Raw genomic sequence first — 20,367 nt, 5'->3', positions numbered from 1 at the left:
CAGGCTACAAAAAACTTGATTGCACCTTCATTCTATCTCTGCAAAGAATTTTACTATAATAGGAAATGTGCGAACGGTCCGATGGTGTGAAATCGAAAAATGTCGATTTTCGATAAAAAGTATTTGGGAGACCGTGTCTATTTGATTCCTTCCATGTCATAATGCACAACTATGGTCTCAAATATATGCAGCACTCAAGGTTTGCTTTGATTCGCAGCTAGCTTTCTTTTGGAGGTATGGTATCCACAAGTTACCTGAATGTTGTCAGCATGTCGTGGACCACGACGGTGCATACTGTTAATCTTGGATAATTCTTGTTTTTGTGTTATTCACGAATTAAAAAATGGACAGTTACTTTCCTTCCAACCTAATATTTACGTACTAGAAGAGAGTCACTGTCATCACGACAAATGCGTTACAGGTAGCGTTAATGCGAGTTATTTCTTTTTTGAATAAGGCACCTGGTACAAGAGTACATGCAAACAAGAGGTCACAGACATGTTTTGCCGCGCAAATTTCTCTTTCTACTTCTTTTATTCTTCATAATTCAAATCCTCACATTCCCCTAAAGTGAATAAACGCATTTTTCTGGGATTTATCAGAAATGGATATTCCCCAACTGTCCACTCTCGGTTTACAAGAAATTGTTCTTAGCAGAGCTACAGGTAATTTCGTTCAAATGATGCAATTTTCATTTTTTTTGTACCATTCAGAAAAATCAAAGGTAATCAACGTTGAGCAAAAGATGCTAGAAAAGATTATGACACCAAAACGGAATGAAAGCGAAAACGAGACTGACATGTTCCTTTTCAACAATGAAATGTTATTTAAAGCCGACGTACGCAATTTTGAGTTGTCAGAAGACAACATCAGAAAAATCAACACGCTGGAAGTTCATTCTCTTAAGATCAACTGCGAAACAAATAAATATCAAGGTGAGTATTATTGTATAAAGCATACTTGCAGCGAGCCGAGCCGGCCGAAGCATTTTTCAACATTTTCAGGGCCCGGCCCGGGTTTTCTGTAGTTTTTTCTAAGTATTCTCAAAAACAGTTCAGGGTTTATTTTAAAAAAACTATGCCAAATAATAAGAAAACAGAGTGTCATCAGAAAGATTATTTTCAAAAAAAAAATTCGTTAAAAATCTGAAATTTCAATTTTTGAAAGTGTGTGAAACCCCAGGCCTTGCTCTGGTATTTTAAATATGATATTTACATGTGAAGATTTCTTCAAAATTGATCCTTGAGAATATCAGAATTTTGATGATGAATCGATTGCAATTTTTTCGTATTCAGATTTGATAAATTTCAGATGAGCATCATTACAATATCATCCGATTGCTCGAAGACTGCTTAAATTCAAAAAGTCGGGAACAATTGGCCCACTTGAATATTGAAGGATCTGTTCCATTTCAAGCTACTTGGTTTCGTGATGTGAGATTCAGAAATCGTTCCACACGTTTAACAAGAATATTGAAAAATTTCAGATTCTCGAATTGTTTCCAAACTTGAAAAGTTTCGTGAGAGAGAATGCATTTCATTTGTTTTTTCCACCACTCCCCTTTGCACACTTTCAACTCGTATGCTTGGATCTTTCAAATAATCGTATGAGATCACTGAAAGGAGTATCACAACTCCCCAATCTCGAAGTCCTGGTGATGAGGCACACGCAACTTGAGAATGCATCTGATTATGATGACTTGTTCCTCCTTTCAAAATTGAAATACCTAGATGTTTCGAGAGCAACGTAAGTGCTAATGATTTTTGATTTTCGAATTACTAGTTCGTCCCAAAAGTAATCCGTATTTTTTGGGATTTTTTCAACGAAACTTTGTTCAACTTTAGTAATATTTCAGTAAGTAATCTAATGTTCATTATGGTCCATCACACCCTGTCAACGTTTTGGTAGCTGTTAAAAGTCCCTCGCCTAGAACGCGGGTGGCTGTTGCGCGAAGAAGGCATCCATATACGATTTTAGATCCGATATTCCATCGAAGCGCTTACCCTGTTAACCATTCTAAGTGAGCGGTATAAATGAAATTCTGATAAAGCAAGATCAGGACAATATGATGGATAAACGAGTACTTCGATACCCACGCCCTGGATTTTTTGGCGATTAACCAAAGGCGAGAGTCGGCAGACGTTGTCGTGAAGCAGAACAAATTTGTCCGGTTCTGGACGCAGAGCACAAAACGAGTTGAACTCTTTTTGTAGTTAGTGAGAGTATTTGTCCGTAGTTACGATCGCTCAATGGGAAAAAGTTCTCCATAGATCACCCCATAGAAATCCCACCAAATGCTCAACATCTCCTTTTTTTGACGAATTTCTCCTTTGTGATTGATTTCTGGAGTTTGGATTTCTGGAGATATCTTGATCCACTGACGCTTTCTGTTTTCTTCAAACTACAGACACTCTTTATCGTTTCATGACACAAGATAATGGATACCATCGAATTTTCGCTTACGAGTGAGCAAAGACCAACTCAAGTCACAACTAGTATTAATCTGGGAATCACTGAAATGGTGTGGCATCAGTTGACCATATTATTCTCTGTGTCCGGACTTTGAAAATGATGAGATGCTGTCATAGTAGGTAGACCGAGAGTAGAAGAATCTTCACGAACAGTGAGTCTCGGCTCAGCTTCCAGAGCTTTCTCGATATCGGCATCGAAACTAGAAAATGGGCTGGTTTGCCTTCAAGCAATTAATCGTTTTTTCCGAAAGCAATTGAACCAAGGTCGCATTGCATGATACTCAAGTGACTTGTCACCAATTACGGAGCATATAGATCAATGAGTAGCTGCAGCGGATTCTTCTTTAAGAAAGTCGAAAAGAAGACAGCCTCAAAGATCAAGGGTTTCGTTGGCGAGGCTCTCGGCCATGGACTGACATGGAATGACTCCCAAGTGTTACCCTCGAAAAAAATCGAGACCTATATGGTTGGATAGAGCGTAAAAAGTTATTTTAGATTCCAAACGGAATAGTTGGTAAAAATGTTTTTTTGGGAGTTATGGTCCAAAAAATACCAAAAAATGTCTAAATTTTCAAAAAATCATAACTTTGCCAGTTTATTTCCGTTTGTTGAAATTTAAAAAAAACAGTAGATAGATGGCTTGAACAACGGCTATCAACGGCTTGAACAGAATTTTTAATTAGGCCCTAAAAATAAAAATATTCACTGATGATGGGACACCTAGTGTTTTTGATCATAACTTGAGAAAAAGAATATCAGAAAACTGTTAACGCCATTTGATTTAAAATGAAACAATAACATAGAAAAAGTAGAATCAACTTGGTCCCTCTGGTGAAAGTAAGTTAAATGAACGATTTCCGAAAGATATCCTTCCAGCTTCGGACAGCCGAAATCGACCTTTTTACATTTCACCTATTTTCACGATACGAAACAAACCAATAACATTTGTTTAATAGTATTTTCAATAAAAAATCTGTTCAAGCCGTTAAAAAGATTTTGTCATTTTAATCATGTTTAAACAAAAGTTTAGCTGTTTCCATCAAGTTTATCTATAGATGTGCCCTGTCACATGTCACACTTCACCAAAAATAGGGGTCAGGCTCGGAAAATCGTAAATATTTTTGATTCTAGGTGTTTTAGAAGCTACATTGGTTTATTAAACGATATAGAATGATACAATAGAGGGGCTTTTATACTGGTTACATGATAAAGAATTTAATAAAAGAAAGTGATTGCGGGGGATGCAATGCACATTCCCCGGTGAATCACCATCAGAAGAGTGCGATTTAGCACACTCCCGGCTTTAGAGAAAAGAAGACACAACGAAATTTGAAATTAGTTGTCCGTTGGTCCAATTGACACTGAAGAACTGAGTGACTACGTCTTCGGCGTCCACTCGCCTCTTGTAGTACTGTTCTGCGTCACGTCGTTAGTGCCTTTTCTCGTATCGTCTTGGCGAGCGTTCGAAGGTGTGACATCTACGGGGTCCATGATTCTACTGAATACGTCTCGTAATGTCGTTAACGTCGCGTCTTTGTGATCTAACACCTCGGTGGTCTAGCATGAAAGATCAAAATCTCTCGTTGGAGAGAGACTCCGGGCGGGAAAAGCGTCCTCGTCGGTCCACTTTTGATTGGAGCAAGAAGTTAAGTTGGTTTGAACAATCCATATTGTTTGGATGTGAGCTGCAAGCTCGGGTGCAACTGATATCTGACGTGCTACGAGCGCTGTCTTATAGCTTTCTTGTCCTCGTTCAGATGCGTCAAATGTGATCGTCCTCACCAAGTCCCGACCACTTCGTTCGAATGACTTGGACCTGCTAATCCTGTGTCCACCAGCTCCCCAAGTCTCAAGTATGCCAATGACTTTGTTGACTATATCAGGAGCTGCCAATCATGTCTGGTACTGCATGCCGCTTGCGATACAGTAGTGAATATTGCAACAGCGAATAATAGGAGTATAGAGGTACCAATGTAGAAACCTGCCACGCGGGACTTTGAGCGACCGGGGTTTTCAACCCACGATGCACCATGTTTTAGAAGCTACATTGGTTTATTAAACGATATAGAATGATACAATAGAGAGGCTTTTATACTGGTTACATGATAAAGAATTTAATAAAAGAAAGTGATTGCGGGGGATGCAATGCACATTCCCCGGTGAATCACCATCAGAAGAGTGCGATTTAGCACACTAGGGCCTAAATCGAAATTCTGTTCAAGCCGTTGATAAGATTACGTTTTTCTGATTACGTTAAAAAAAATAGTTTGGCCGTTTCTATCAAGTTTAACTATAGATGTGCCCTGTCACATGTCAAAATTTTGCTTTCTTCAAGATGATGGTTTTAAGAAATGGTACGGCAGTTGAAACATTGACTTTGTATGTCGCAGGATTCTATTTCAAACACTCTAGGCAAACGATACGCAAGTAAAAATCACAAAAACAAGTATGCCCCTCATCATACCGGCCGCCGCGGACAACGAATTCAAAGAAGCCAAGTGCCGAAAATCGATATTTTTCGGCATAACTTGTGTGAGCATGATTTCCCCCTAAAAAAAAAATTTAGACATTTTTTGGTATTTTTTGGACCATAACTCCCAAAAAAACATTTTTACCAACTATTCCGTTTGGAATCTAAAATAACTTTTTACGCTCTATCCAACCATATAGGTCTCGATTTTTTTTGAGGGTAACACTTGGGAGTCATTCCATGTGAGATTTTTTGAAACAAAATGGAAATTTTTACGGAACATGAGTCAAATATTATTAAAATAAAAAATGCATGCTTGAAAAATACGAATTACTTTTGGGACGACCTAATATTTTGAGATTCGGTAAAAATCTTTGAAAATGACTGCGAGCTATTATTTTTAGGCCACTTTTTCTCGTTTTCTGTGATTGTCAAAAAACGGTCCACTGACAAAACTCTTACAATTTCACAAAAACGCTGATAATTCACTTGTTGATCATATATTATGAGATTTGCGTGATTGTATGAATTTTTGTTTTAGGAAACTGGATGAAGATGCCTGTCATACTCTGGGTCATTTGGTAGAACGAAACATGTCAATGGTGAGCCTGAAACATATTGACTGTGCCAATCTCCGTCTCAACTATAGAGTGCTTGCAACACTCTTGAGTCTGAATCCGGCAATAAACAGCATCGTTCTCTACGGTAAGCAGAAACATCAAATTCTTTGTAGCACAAACCAACTTGCAGGCACTCTCATTCACGACGCGCTTGATCCAAATGTGAAAGTTCTAGCAGCATTTGATTTGAAATCATCCGTGTCCTTGCTTGATCACTATTATAGTTTGTCGCGAGAGACGATGGTTCAAGATGTTCTGATGGAAATTCGTGAATTTTCTAACATATCCATCTTGCTGAAAATGTTGTAAACGAATGTGCAACTGATCTCATCTTTATAATGAAAGATACAAAAGTATGCAAAACAATGGAACTAATACTGAATTGCTTGGCCAACATCTGGTAAGATCTTTTGGAGGAAGCATACGATATTTTTAGATATCTAGTACTAAAGCTGTGCAGCTTTAAATATGTCAGTCGATTTCGACCATTTTCAGAAGTCTGGAGCTAGGCAGTTCAGCTGCTGATCCCTTTAAAAATTTTCGAAGCGTGTAAAACAAACCTAGATTCAAAACTTTGGTTTCACATAATTTTTTGGAAGTTCTCAGTTTTCCACCTATTTTCCGATCTCTGGAAGACACCTGTTTTTTCACGTTTTTGTGCGGAAATTCGGTTTTATACCTTTCAAAAGTTTTCAATGTGATCGGAAACTAGAAATCCGAGCTCCAAACTACTGAAAATGTCAATAGTCAAATGGAAAAAAACGTTTTTTTTTGGTATACTTTGTTGACCCGGTGCTGGATGTGAATTTTGTCCCGTTTTTTTTCAGCCGTCAACATCTGGACAAAATTTCATCTACAAACAAATATGAGATGATCACATTCCTGGTGAAATCCAACTTGAAACCGAAAGAGTCTTTCTGTTACATTGTTTCGCAAACAGAACTATTAGAAATACCGGAATTGGACAAAGAGTTGCTGTTCAGAAAATCTCTTGAACGGATAGTCTACATGTGGGGTTCGGAAAGTTATGATTTGCAAGAGTTCACAGCGATTGTCGTAATGATGGAGTGTTCAATCGATTCTGCTTTAACGGACATGTCGGATGCCATTCGGGAAAAGCTCTCAGTCAGAGCATCTTTGATGTCTTTGAAGCTGGGCGTGATTCTCTATCGTTTTTGTTTACTTCTCGACGTAGCGACAGAAGTGGAAGAGATAGTCATTCGATATCTGACAATTTTGCGGACTATTTATGAAACCATTGGATGGCAAATACCATTGGTTCAGCTGTTATTCGAATCTTTGCCAAAAGCTCTGAATCATACTGCCACTGCATGGGGAATCCTCAAAATGCTTTACCTCGCATTGCCACATATTCACCGCAACGTTATCCAACAAAACGCCACGTTTGATCTTGCATTGGTATTACTGTAAGTTCAAAATTGTCAAGTTCTCGGAACACTTTTGTTCATCATTTCAGAAAGCTCGTGTTCCAAGATTATTCGTATTTTGAAGACAACGACGTGTTCTATGAAAACGACGTCTCTTATTTTGCAATGTACTTGCTTTCCCGGATGTTCCATCCAAGGATACTGAAAAGATGGAAACGAGATTTGGTGTTGATAACAATAAACTTTGTGGAAGCTTTCGAATACGAGAGATTTTTCATTATGTGGCTTAAACCAAATGGTATTAAATGGCGCGAAGTCTCCAGCTGCCGAAAACCCGTTGTGAGAACTTTCAAGATGTTGAAATTCAAGCAAATGCGGATTAAAAATATGGATGATGTTTTCTGGAAATATGAACGAAAATGGCAACACCATTCTGCATATGGAATAGCTGAATTAGCAATAGATATATTTTCATTTATTATCTTTTTATCTCTTGTCTATTGTTTTACTTTTAGTTTTTTTTTTTTTTTGTCAATTTTTAAATGTCACATACGCATTCTCTTCTCTCCATCTATTTAATTATATTCCGTTGTTTTCTCCTCTCTCCAGAAAACTTTCTGCAAATGATCGTTGCAAGATGTCTGAGTCATTTGGCCAACATTCTCTCAGAAGATATTTTTTATGATGACTAATCAGTAGAGGGCAAAAACAGCTACAGTCTCACAAAGCTCTGGTGGGTCGCATAGACCCTCCCCCAAAACATCTGCGAAGGCATTTCATCAGTTTTCTTCTTGTTGTTGGTCTCTCCTGCGCACAATGGAGGTTCCAAGCTTATTCAACATTGCTTTGAAAAAGTGTATCAATTATTTTGGTCATGGTGAGTCTTTATCACTGGATATGTTCAAAAACCTAAACTCTACAGCAAGAATCGAAATCAATGAAGACGTCTCACCGAAACTTAAGCAAATCATGTTTGATCAAATAACCTATTCCCACTATATCTTCCACCCATCCATTTTCACAATTTTTTCGGTGAACGAAATCGATCTCACTTCGAATATTATCACGGAAAATCACGTTCAAGAAATTGCAAAATGCGATTTCAAAACACTCAAAATAAATTGCAGTTTGAAAACATATCAAGATGCTGATAGTAAGAAAACACGAAATGATTGACTATATGAATGAAAATAATATTTTCAGATGTTGGTGTATACGACATTGTAGGATTAATCAAAGCCTCTGTAAATCCAGAAACTCGCAAGAAACTGGAAACGCTCAAAGTGGCTACTAAATCGGCGTATCGTGGCGACTGGATGGATACGGTAAGACACGGTTGTTTGTGTAAAAAAATGTTTAAAGTAGTTTCAGATTCTGAGATATCTGCCGAATCTCCAGACTCTTGTCTGCAAGCAAAAAGCTACAACAGGGTTTCCACCGCTCTCGATGACATTTCCTCAGCTGAAGTCTCTGGATGTATCTTGTATTTCGTTGAGTTACATCAACGGAATCTCATGTTTGATCAACCTCGAGACCCTCATCATGAGAAATCTAACCGTTTCCGTTTCTGAGGATCTTCATGAGCTTTTCGCGCTGCGACTTTTGAAGCATCTCGATGTATCCAGATACCAGTAAGACCAGTTTATGATAATTCGAGATTTTTCGTTTTTTTACAGGAAAAATGGAGAGGGAGAATGTAAAACCATTGAATATTTGGTTCAAGACAACAAGGTTCTACCCAAGCTTGAATTTATTGATTTCCGTACCTGCACATCACTGATGTTCTGTTGCGCAGATTTCTGATGCTCAACAAAACAATTCAGAAAATCTGTTTGTTTGGTAAGTATTCCCCTAAGTTAAATTTTTTACAATAAAAATTTTATTCAGGAACGGATTGCGAGAACATCGGGCACATTGATGGACTGACGGTGTTGACTTCAGTGGATCTGAGAGCAAGTCTGAAACTACTTGGTCATTTTTACGAGCAGCAACAATTTTTGATGGTGGACCGAGTATTTAAAAAAATCAATGGACTAATCATCGATGGGATAAACTACAATAAGAACCAAGAGTTATTGAATACATGTTTCAAGACATTCGTCCACTATATAGACAACGTGTCACTGATTGAATCTATTGCGAGGACATCAGCGATCTGTGCGATAATGTGCTCCGTAACTTATTGGTGAGTAACAGAAATAGAAAACTAGTTTCCATTTCAAGTGATGAACCCACCCATTGCTTCATTTTTCGCTATATCGAAACGAAGCCAGAATTCGAAAAAAAAGTATTAAAATCAGAAAAGTGTTTACTAAAATGAGATGAAAAATAGTATTTTCAAAAGTTGTATCTTTGAGACGAGCAGATTTTGTAGACAACCTGAGTTTCAAAATTCACATTGCCTAGGAAAACGTTCAAAAAACAAAGAAAAGAAACTTCTCGAAAGACGCGTTTTTCGGTGCCGTGTTCTATTTGAAATTTTTTTTGTATCTTTATGTGAATCTACATGATTTTCTTATAAAATTAGCAATTAAAATGAGCTAGAGATCAACTGCCACAAAAACATTGAAAAGATAACTAAAAAATCTAATGGAATATTAGCTATTTGTGATCGTTACAAACACATTTTCAGCACTTTCTACAATCAACACATGACTCGAACCCAAAGAAGCAGAATCGCGCAAGTTCTGTTGGACAGTCGAACGGAAAGAGCCTATAACTATTGGTGGCTGTTCAACTGCGCCAAGTTGCACACAGTGCCCGAATTGAATGTTGTTGGTTATTTCCAGAGAGTGGTTATTCATATCTCTAACGTCTTCGGACACTACAGTAGGATTCGAAACTTCGAGGACGTCGGTCACGGATTGCGTACTATGGATGCACTATATCCCAGATTGGATGAAGCAGCGAGGAGACAAATCACAGAGATTCCACGTGTTCTGTCTGCTCTTCAAGCTATGTTCGATAAATGTAGCAGGTTTCTGGAAAATAGGATCGATCTACGCCAAATGTATCATATTTTCAAACTGATCTGCACCGTCTTTCGGAACATCATATCTGGATAGAATCTGGAACCTGAAGAGTACGAAATTAATTACATTTCATTGCTGAAAATTTTTGAACGAGTTGGTAACCATAATGCCGTGATGCCTCTGTTGCTAGGACTCATCGAAATGATTCAAAACCGGATTTATTACAAGAAGCTAAAAAAATTGGCAACTTATTCTAATATTAAACGCATTTTGTGAGTTCTTTATTACTGAATAATTATCAATTCAATTGAATGTTTTCAGAAGCCCAACAGGCTTTATTGTGACTAATGATAGACGCGCCATTGGTTTGGCGGCTTATACAATCGAAGTACTCGCTCGTTCCGTCACTTTGATGAGGTTCAGAGCTCTCAGACCACATTTGACTCGGTTTTGTGTTCGTCGAATTCGAGTGATAGAGTGGACCAGAATCTTTGTCCCACAATGTCGATTGTTAGATGGAATTGAAGTGTTTTCGATCGAAGAAGTTGCAACTCCAGAAGAATGGGCTACGGTCATGTTTGATCGTCTTGAAGAATACATTAAACAAGTCTACGAGCACCATCAGGAAACCCGTCAGCTCACATTTCAACATTTCGGAAGAGTTGTGGACACGAACGTTCAAGGCACCCCCTTGTTTCAGATTATTTCGCAAGGTGAAATTTAATTTCCACTTTTTAGAAATCAAATTGTGTTCTCAATATATTTTATCCCATTTATTCTACACTGTCTGAACTACGGTACTCCCTCCACTTTACCTACCCCACTCCACTCTCCTACTCATCAAACAATCTTTAAATTACCGTATTTTTTCACTTTACCTCCCCCTCTCCATTTGTCCATGTCCCCAATTTACACCGTTTTTTTTGTGTTTCAATTGTCCCACACTTGCTCAATCACCAATTTCCCATTTTTCTAATTATTTTCTTCAAATTTTTTGAATTTTCTGATTTTCTGTAAAAATTTCACCCTACCTACCAGTTTCCACTTGCTCATGTTCCCTTTTTTTGCTTGTTTTTGTTGTACTGTATTTCAACGCACCGGCATTTTTCATTTACCGGTTTTCCGTGCTTTGACCGTTTTCAGGAGTCTGTAGCTCGTTTATCAAGTTTCCGATCATGTTAAAAGTTTTATGTAGTCGATACCTCCATCCATACATCTGAACTAATGATATAATTCTAGACTCTCATCCCATAAATCTATATCGTCTTGACCCACTACACGTTTCGCCTTCTTTTTGTTTTCGACGATTTGTCGAAGATTCGAGAGATCACCACGCATTTCTCTGTCCAATATGTCAAATCTCAAGGTTTGCACTTTTTTTCTTGGTCTCTCCCTATCGTGCGTGTTCGAATGCGTGTGTCTCCATCTGCACCTGTCGTTCGAATTTTCATTTTGTTCTCCCGATATCCAATACTATCTCGTTGAGAGGTCGTACCAGCTTGCGTCCCGTTTTTCTAGAAGAAAAAAGTGTCGCTCCGCCCACTTTTGCGATCTGGTCTGACCGCAACTTACCAAGCATAAATAGTTGTCGAAATCTGTTCAGGAAAAGCATATTGCGCCATATTCTCTGTTCTCTGAATTCTTTAGTCTTGAAAACCATGTTTGGTGGTCCCTGAGAATGCTCCGACATCTTCGAAGTAGCGTAGCTGTCGAGCACCATTGGGGACCAGCGGATTTTTGGTTATAATTTTTTTCAAGTCGTTTTGTTGTTGGGAATACCTTATAACTACTAATCAGGATAGTTTGAAACTGTTAAGATGAGGTTTCAGTAAAATGGCCAAAAATAATGAATATAATAGCCCCTCAAGCCGTCCATTTCGAGCCTATTATATCTCATTTACTGTGAAAGATATCAAAAAATCATTAACCGACAAAATGCCAATAATGATATAAAAAGTATTTTGTTAGTTGACTCTTTCTTGATATCTTTAACAAGAACCGAGATAAATTGGCTCAAAATTGAAAGTTAAATGAGGTCATTGTTTACAGTCACATGAGAAGAATTAATCCCATAATTTTTGATAATTGAAAATAAGAAAAATTACGGCCTGTACTGTACATATTTTTTTCGTTTAGATGAAGTTTTGTCATATTTTCAAAATTACACTGGAAACCAAAGCAAAAAGTGTTTCTGAAAACCCGAAAATCATTTTCAGCTCATTTTGTGTATACGATCATTTCTGCAAAATACTGTTCCAATCTATCATCATCATCCTTTTCACCAATCAAATCAAAGTTCGCTGCAACAAAAACTTGAAAAGAACTCGTTCGACTTTGCAAATTCACTTCTTCCCTACAGAAGATATAAACTTTGGTTTTTGATGCTGATTTCTGATCTCTGCTTACATTAGAGAACATGTGTTCAGAGTTTGTTTGAAGTGAAAAAAGTTAGTTGTTCAATGTCACGAGGGGAAAGCATGTGTACTTGTATTGAAAACAAAATGTTGGAACATTGAAACAAGCAAGAGAGATCACAGAACATATTCCAAAAATCAAAGGATTGATATCCGCTATTTTGAGTAATCACAAACACCGGAACTCCGTCGAAGGTGATCGAATTTAAGCTAAAATCAGCTTCCCAAAAATGATAATTTCAAAATATTAGAATTTCCGAAAGCGATAACTATTACAGAACACGATTTAACTGGATTACAGTACCGACTCCCCGTTCCACAACTGATTTCCACCTCAAAAATTTAGCAACGTTCGATAGTATCAACTCTATATATTTCCGAAACAAATGTCCTTCAAAAAATGGGTCAATATCGAAAAAAGACACTCGATTCTCCTTCATATCACATTTCACTTTTCTGCAGACCTACTTTCGCCGTTTCGCAGAAGAACTTTGGTTCTGTTATCAATAGGATCCATCTCCAACTTTTCACTTTCAAACACAAAAACCGATTCTGCGAGTTGAAGATGTGAGATGTGGTGGGGGGAGTTTTTTTTTTGGAAGAAACAACGAACAAAACGGGAATCTCAAAAACACAGTTCAAAGAATCTGTTTGTGTTTGCAAAAAGTGCATGACATTTCCGCATTGATTACCAATTAGAAAAAAAAACAACTTACTTGGAAGTCATTCACTTTACAGAACATCGAGACACATTTTCATTCAAAGGAACATCGGAAGAGGTGGCAGATAAATACTGGACAGACAGAGAAATACCAAGATATCAAAATGGCCAGTATAGCACAAAGAAAAAACTTCGCCAGTTCGCTGGTAGTTTTTTGCACTTCCTACACAATTTTTTTTAAATCGGAGTAAAGCCTTCTCCAATTTCAAATATCGAAACACGTTCCATCACTTCCCGGAAACAATTAAAAATTGGATATTTTCATGAATTTCAAATAGCCATCGAGTCTTCTTCCCAGCTACACCGGTACTGCTACTGTCAGTTGACACATTGCAAAAGCCTGAAAAATTTTGGGCGATTAAGCCTGATTGGAAGGTCAAATGGCAATCGAGTGTTCTTCCCTGCGGCGCATTTCATAATAAAAGGATAATTCAGTTAAAATCCGTCAAAATGAACTTTCAAATAGCGCTTTCGTAAGTAACAAATGCGAATATGGCTTATCTTGAACATAGTCAAAATAACATTGAGTTTAAGTACGAAAAAGCAATGTTTTTTTTGTTTTTGAATTTTTGGCTTCACGGAGAACAACAGTACACACAAGACCAGGAATTTCAATACACATTTTCATTGAATAACGATCAGTTCAAAGAATTACAAATCCTAGAAGACCTCGTCTTGAAGGGGATTCTCGCCAAGCCATCCACCGATTTCAGAAGAGTCGCCGCCCGCGGGGTTTTTGTTACCTTCCGAGGAAGTGAAGAATTTTCCTCCGCCTGAAATTGTAGTTTTTGCCTATCGATAGCTGCAAGATTTGAATTTACTTTTGCGAGAGTAGTTCACGACTGTCGCGCTGGGAAGAATGATTTCAGAAGAGTCACCGCCCGCGGGGTTTTTGTTACCTTCCGAGGAAGTGAGGAATTTTTCTCCGCCTGAAATTGTAGTTTTTGCCTATCGATAGCTGCAAGATTTGAATTTACTTTTGCGAGAGTAGTTCACGACTGTCGCGCTGGGAAGAATGATTTCAGAAGAGTCACCGCCCGCGGGGTTTTTGTTACCTTCCGAGGAAGTGAGGAATTTTTCTCCGCCTGAAATTGTAGTTTTTGCCTATCGATAGCTGCAAGATTTGAATTTACTTTTGCGAGAGTAGTTCACGACTGTCGCGCTGGGAAGAATGATTTCAGAAGAGTCACCGCCCGCGGGGTTTTTGTTACCTTCCGAGGAAGTGAAGAATTTTCCTCCGCCTGAAATTGTAGTTTTTGCCTATCGATAGCTGCAAGATTTGAATTTACTTTTGCGAGAGTAGTTCACGACTGTCGCGCTGGGAAGAATGATTTCAGAAGAGTCACCGCCCGCGGGGTTTTTGTTACCTTCCGAGGAAGTGAAGAATTTTCCTCCGCCTGAAATTGTAGTTTTTGCCTATCGATAGCTGCAAGATTTGAACTTACTTTTGCGAGAGTAGTTCACGACTGTCGCGCTGGGAAGAATGATTCAGAAGAGTCACCGCCCGCGGGGTTTTTGTTACCCTCCGAGGAAGTGAGGAATTTTTCTCCGCCTGAAATTGTAGTTTTTGCCTATCGATAGCTGCAAGATTTGAATTTACTTTTGCGAGAGTAGTTCACGACTGTCGCGCTGGGAAGAATGATTTCAGAAGAGTCACCGCCCGCGGGGTTTTTGTTACCTTCCGAGGAAGTGAGGAATTTTTCTCCGCCTGAAATTGTAGTTTTTGCCTATCGATAGCTGCAAGATTTGAACTTACTGTTGCGAGCGTAGTTGACGGCAGCCGCGATGAGAAGTATAAAGTTTAAAGTAACTTTCTTTTTCTCCATTTTCTTCAGTTTTTGGCTGCTCAAATGAATACTGGATGCTCTGATACACCTTTTCTTCACCTCATTTTATACACCTAAATTAACATATCAATAGCTAAGATGACAATAAAAAATGTATAAGAAAAATGGAATACACAAAAGATTGAAGAAAAGAAAACAAAAAATAAAAATGAAAGAGATAAAATAACAATACACAATAGAAATAAAATCATAAAGTTAAAGATCACGATCAGTTTGTGACAAGGTTGACACATTGCACTGGCCTGAAATTAGCTATCTTCCTTGAATTCCAGGCTATTTAGCTCAATTGGAAGGTCCAATTGCCATCGAGTCTTCTTCCCAGTTACACAGGTCCTGCTACTGTCAGTTGACACATTCCACTGGCCTGAAATTAGTTATTTTCCTTGAATTTCAGGCTATTTAGCTCAATTGGAAGGTCCAATTGCCATCGAGTCTTCTTCCCAGTTACACAGGTCCTGCTACTGTCAGTTGACACATTCCACTGGCCTGAAATTAGTTATTTTCCTTGAATTTCAGGCTATTAAGATCAATTGGAAGGTCAAATGGCCATCGAGTCTTCTTCCCAGTTACACCGGTACTGCTACTGTCAGTTGACACATTGCACTGGCCTGAAATTAGCTATCTTCCTTGAATTTCAGGCTATTAAGCTCAATTGGAAGGTCAAATTGCCATCGAGTCTTCTTCCCAGTTACACAGGTCCTGCTACTGTCAGTTGGCACATTCCACTGGCCTGAAATTAGTTATTTTCCTTGAATTTCAGGCTATTAAGCCTAATTGGAAGGTCAAATGGCCATCGAGTTGCGAAGTTCGCTAAGGCTGTCAAACGAACAGAGAGAATCACATAAAAAACGTTCTTCTGCGATCACTACTCCATTCACCAGACAGGTATGATAGCAAATTGAAAAATCGCCTTCCTCGAGATTCGTCTTATATCGTGTTTTGCTTGACCGATGGGTTCCTTTTGAATGTTCAGCATAAAACCACCGAGAAGATGAAGTGTGAGTCTGTAATAGAATCCGTTATACTTTTGGGTTTCGTAATACTAATGTACATACGGAATGGGAAAAATCCATAGTGTCCAGGTTAGTTAGTTGGGAACATAGAAATATTCATTGCATTTGATACTCCAAAGATCAGTTTGAGTTTTACAAGGCACTAGAAACCTCTCTCATAAAATAAGCATTCGTCTGTGTGTTCCTTGATATTCCTGAGAGAGCCAACATCATTCGTAAATTGCAGTTGCCAATTTGCTGATCATACCGTCGCTATGCAGTTAGTGACGGCGATTTCTTCAAATTCCGACAACTTTCAAATTTCTCTGGCAATTGCAACCGAACTAAGCTGGCAGTGTAATTGAGGTTTTGTCTCATACGATGGACGGTTTGAGCAGAAATCAGTAGAATTGCTATGAATCATTCCATTTCCATCTTTTTCGCAAGCATCCGTTCTTCGCCATATCTTACATATCATGCACTTTTATCCGGAACCTGCAATATAAATTTTTTCTTCTTAAAAAACTGTTGTGTATTGATTTCATCACTTCGTTCTTCAATCTCTGCAACAAAAAAAATACTCGCCTTTTGAAGGAGTCTCAAACGAGATCACCGCTATCTTTCTTTTAGTTAACGTCCAGCATTTTTCAGGCAGTTTATTTGGTCTTTGAACAACGAGTCGGTTCTCAACGCGTCGGATTCATCTTCCATTGGTTCAATGTGTTTCCAGTTTTCTGCGTTTTCAACAAATATTGTCTAAAAATAATAATAATATGTTTAAAAAAAATTATCTTGTTGGTTTAAGTAATTTTTGTTGAAGAAAAAATAGCAAAAAACGTCATTATAAATCTAATAATAATCGTTTCAATCGGTGTAGTTCACGTGGACAAACAGCAAAGGCGCTCTGTTGAAATATTGACCGGAAAACCACGTAACAGTGAGGCAGAAGAGGGCCGGAAAAGACAGAAAAAAGGCAGAGAAAAAGGAAAAGAGCGCAGTTAGGGGAAGAGGCAAGAACAATGATGATGAGGGGAGAGGGAGAAATGTTTAGACATTCTCTGATGCCTCTTTTCTTTTGCACCAGGAATTGCTGGAGGTGGCGAAGGCGAGTACGGTATTCGGAGGAAATTTTTAGATTCCAACAACGGTTTCTCAAGGAATCCGACGAAGACTTCCGAGTTTTTTTTCAGGATAAAGTCGGATAATTTCGGAGAATTTCTCTGACTGAGACAAAACATTATCGGAATGCTGAGCAATGAATTAAACAGACAAATTGCTTCTTCCTGTCTAGGTCTGTTACTTGAACAACTCGTGATAACGGATGTGCTCACGATCAGCAGCGAAGGTTCATCTGGTGCAATTCATCAAATTTTCTCATACAGAATTCGCCTGTATTTAGTTTTAATGTAATTATTAGGTGCATAATATTTTATGATATGTTCAAAGATGAAATTCAATGCTCATCATTTATTTTATTAAAAATTCGTGGAAAAAAATCCAAAATTGAAGCTCGTTGAGCTAGAAAACGAGTCCATCTGGTGTTTCTGGGGCATCTCCTGTGTCGGGGTGAGTTCCTGACACCGTTGAAGTCTTGTGATGAACTTTCTCTGAAATTGAAATTTTTGCTCAATCAACTGCTGTTAGGTTTTAACTCACTGTTCATGAACAAAATAATTGTGATGACGATGATGTTGATGGCGTCTTGGGTCTTCGAATCGCACCAATCGTCGCCATGGCTCGCAGCGTCAGCCCTCGCAAGAGCTGAGAATAGAAAGACGATAAAGAGGGAATTGAAGAACTTCATTATTTCGAGGGGGGCTCAAGACCACTTTGAATTTTTTGAGGCCGATCTTCTCCTTATATAGTCGAAAAAAGAGGGGGGGGGGTTGGGAATCATAAAAAAATTTACATGATAGTTTTCACTGTGGGTGGGAAAATAGGAAATGTTTTCAATGTTGTGTGAGTGGAAGCTATGAATTCTTGATCGCTGGGAATTCGAACTATACGAGAACATCAAAAAGAACTGTTCTTCTTTTCTTTAATGTTACGTAAGCAGACAAAAGAGTAATGAAATCGGAAAAGGAACATTTTGAAGTCAAGTATTTTTTTAAAACAGACGTATATCCTTTTGCAAGTTTAGTATAGTAAGAACTTTTCAAGAACCAAAATCATCAAATTCTCGACTTAGTAATTTGAACTTTGAAAAAAGTGTAGTTCAATTCTACAAAGCAAATATAAAGTTTTGAAATCGCTGTAAATGTGTACGGAAAATTATTTTAACTTTATTAAGCTTCTCAAGCACAAGTAATTTGCAGAAAATCATGAGAAAAAGAAATTATCACATATAGTCAAGGGGTGTTTTCACAGATTTTTCCGGAAGCCGTTTCTGTCGTTTCTATTTCTGTCGCAATTTTCCGAATCGACTGGAGACTACAACCTTTTGGAAGCTCCTCCGATTTCCCTTTTCCAAATTCATAGGCTTTTGTTTGACTAATGTAGTCAGAAAGTTTTTCAAGCTCCCAATATTTGGCAGCCGCAGCCACGTGAGACAATCCAACTGGGTCCAAGCTTGCAAAAAACTGTCGATCCCACTCTGGAACTTCGATTTTCCTTTGGATTCCTGGCTCCGGAATGCATGGTTCATCATTTTTGTGGTGTTCACACCATTGGACCACTAGTTCGATGGTTTTAGGAGATATCAGAGGGGCAGAAGTATTCATTTTTTCTTTTTTGCTGACAATATTGTCGGTTGACATCTTCAGATCTGGAAAAATGAAATAATGACTATCTAAAATTGGGGTAAAGGTGAGAAAGCTTAAGAGAAAGCTTGAGAACGCTTCTATGGCTCCAAACGAGACTCCGATATCTCCAGAAAAAGGTTCCAAAAAAATTAATGGATTTATTTTCAAAAAGGTGACAGGTATTTGAATTTCCGAAACTAAAGTGTGCCCTCTGAACATAAAACAATAAATCTTTGGTGTAATGGTTAGAGTGTCCCGAAAAATGACCCATTCTCTTACCGAAGAGATTCACAGGAGGGCTAGAAACAATTTAGTAACAGAACAGGTTTTGATAATTGGCAAGGCAATAAAAATTCACAGAGGGACAGTGGATTTTCGGCAGGCATACAGTTTTCCGATTACAAACCATGATGTGACTTATTTTTCACTAACTTTCAGGTGAAATTGTGTTTTGTTTAAGGGGAATGAAAATGAAAGTTTCAATTTGATAAGAACGAATAGATAAGGATCATAGTTTTTGATAGCAGGAAAAAAAATACTGAAAAAGAAAGCGGAATGATTTCCAATATTCCGGTTTTCTTGGTAGTTTAGATTGAAAAAAAAAGTGACGTGCATTTTCTATTAGACTGGCTGACCTCGATTTATCTTGAACTTCAATCTTTCAAACCTTGTTTTTTTCTATTTTCATAGTACGTATTTTTCTTGGACTACTCGACAAAAACACGTATACACACACACACATAGAAATAGCATGCACAGAAAAGAGGGTCATATAGAACAACGACACAATTCTCCTAGCTGACTTCCCTTGCCCTCTTTCTCTCCTTTTTCTCTCTTCATTTTTTTCCTTTTCTTTTTTCCGTCTTGCCTTCGTTTTATATAGACGTTGCCATCATACGCACAATGTCAGCAGCGTGGCGCAGTGGAAGCGTGCTGGGCCCATAACCCAGAGGTCGGTGGATCGAAACCACTCGCTGCTAGAACTTTTTTTGGTGTTTTTTTTTTAATTTTGCATTAAAGAAAAAAAACTCATTTCCATTTATTTTGTTTTGCACATTAAAATTATTTTTACCATTACTAGGTTTTTCATTTTTTCGCAATAGTCATTCAATCAAAATTCCTTACAAATAGAAAAAAAATTAGTTGAAAAAGTAAGTGGGCCAGACCGGGGATCGATCCCGGGACCTCTCGCACCCTAAGCGAGAATCATACCACTAGACCATCTGGCCACGAGAGTAAACACAACTGGAGGCCATACAAGGCATGGTGTCAACAAACGAAAGTCGGACGAACACTCGACCAGTCGGATTGCAATGCATACCAAATGAGAAAGGGGCTTCTCCTTCAAAACAGCTGAGAATCTATAGAGAGAAAGCAATAAGATTCCTAGACGCAGGCATACAAAAATGAATTATTTCTGCTGCTCAAAAAAAGGCAATGCTGCTCAAAAAAGCACTACAGCTGAAGAAAATTTGATTATAAATACGAATCGCATGTTTGAGAAGAAGTATTTTAAAATATTTGGATTTTTTCCTCATTTTTTGGTTTGGCTAACAGGTTGCACAAAGTGATATCTGTTTCTAAATTTTTTTAAGGTGGTGTGGGGTGAAAAATTTTATTGCTTTATTTTGTGCAGAAATCCATGTAAATTCCCATAAAAACAAAGAAAAAATTCAAAAAAATTCCTTCATTGAGAAAAACGGCATTGAATAGTCAAAGTGGGGACTGGTG

General features: G+C 38.0%; 4 protein-coding genes and 2 non-coding genes across 6 annotated transcripts; 3 read left to right on the top strand and 3 right to left on the bottom strand.

Moving 5' to 3' along the window:
* Window positions 1-604: 604 nt before the first annotated feature.
* CBG22695 lies at window positions 605-7,528 on the top strand (the record flags this gene model as incomplete). Its single annotated transcript, XM_045240366.1, has 7 exons — window positions 605-665; window positions 714-935; window positions 1,312-1,433; window positions 1,487-1,746; window positions 5,483-5,866; window positions 6,389-6,988; window positions 7,039-7,528. The coding sequence occupies 7 exons, from the start codon at window positions 605-607 to the stop codon at window positions 7,526-7,528; spliced, it is 2,139 nt and encodes a 712-aa protein (XP_045097636.1).
* Window positions 7,529-7,765: 237 nt separating this feature from the next.
* On the top strand, window positions 7,766-10,645 carry CBG22697 (the record flags this gene model as incomplete). The annotated part of the gene is made up of 8 exons (XM_002645416.2): window positions 7,766-7,826; window positions 7,872-8,102; window positions 8,153-8,274; window positions 8,321-8,580; window positions 8,626-8,711; window positions 8,837-9,134; window positions 9,582-9,926; window positions 10,243-10,645. 8 exons carry the CDS (start codon window positions 7,766-7,768, stop codon window positions 10,643-10,645), a joined length of 1,806 nt encoding a protein of 601 aa, XP_002645462.2.
* Window positions 10,646-13,716: 3,071 nt separating this feature from the next.
* Window positions 13,717-14,882, bottom strand: CBG27993 (the record flags this gene model as incomplete). The annotated part of the gene is made up of 2 exons (XM_045240365.1): window positions 13,717-13,829; window positions 14,813-14,882. 2 exons carry the CDS (start codon window positions 14,880-14,882, stop codon window positions 13,717-13,719), a joined length of 183 nt encoding a protein of 60 aa, XP_045100541.1.
* Window positions 14,883-17,413: 2,531 nt separating this feature from the next.
* CBG27994 lies at window positions 17,414-17,699 on the bottom strand (the record flags this gene model as incomplete). Its single annotated transcript, XM_045240364.1, has 2 exons — window positions 17,414-17,502; window positions 17,552-17,699. 2 exons carry the CDS (start codon window positions 17,697-17,699, stop codon window positions 17,414-17,416), a joined length of 237 nt encoding a protein of 78 aa, XP_045100542.1.
* Window positions 17,700-19,544: 1,845 nt separating this feature from the next.
* CBG28831 lies at window positions 19,545-19,616 on the top strand. Its single transcript has one exon. It is a non-coding gene (tRNA).
* A 177-nt stretch (window positions 19,617-19,793) lies between these two features.
* CBG28661 lies at window positions 19,794-19,865 on the bottom strand. Its single transcript has one exon. It is a non-coding gene (tRNA).
* Between the last annotated feature and the right edge of the window lie 502 nt (window positions 19,866-20,367).

The sequence above is a fragment of the Caenorhabditis briggsae genome (genome assembly GCF_000004555.2).
Source record: "Caenorhabditis briggsae complete genome, chrX, whole genome shotgun sequence".
NCBI classification, from domain to species: Eukaryota; Metazoa; Nematoda; class Chromadorea; order Rhabditida; family Rhabditidae; genus Caenorhabditis; species Caenorhabditis briggsae.
This window is presented reverse-complemented; position numbering and strand designations above follow the sequence as displayed.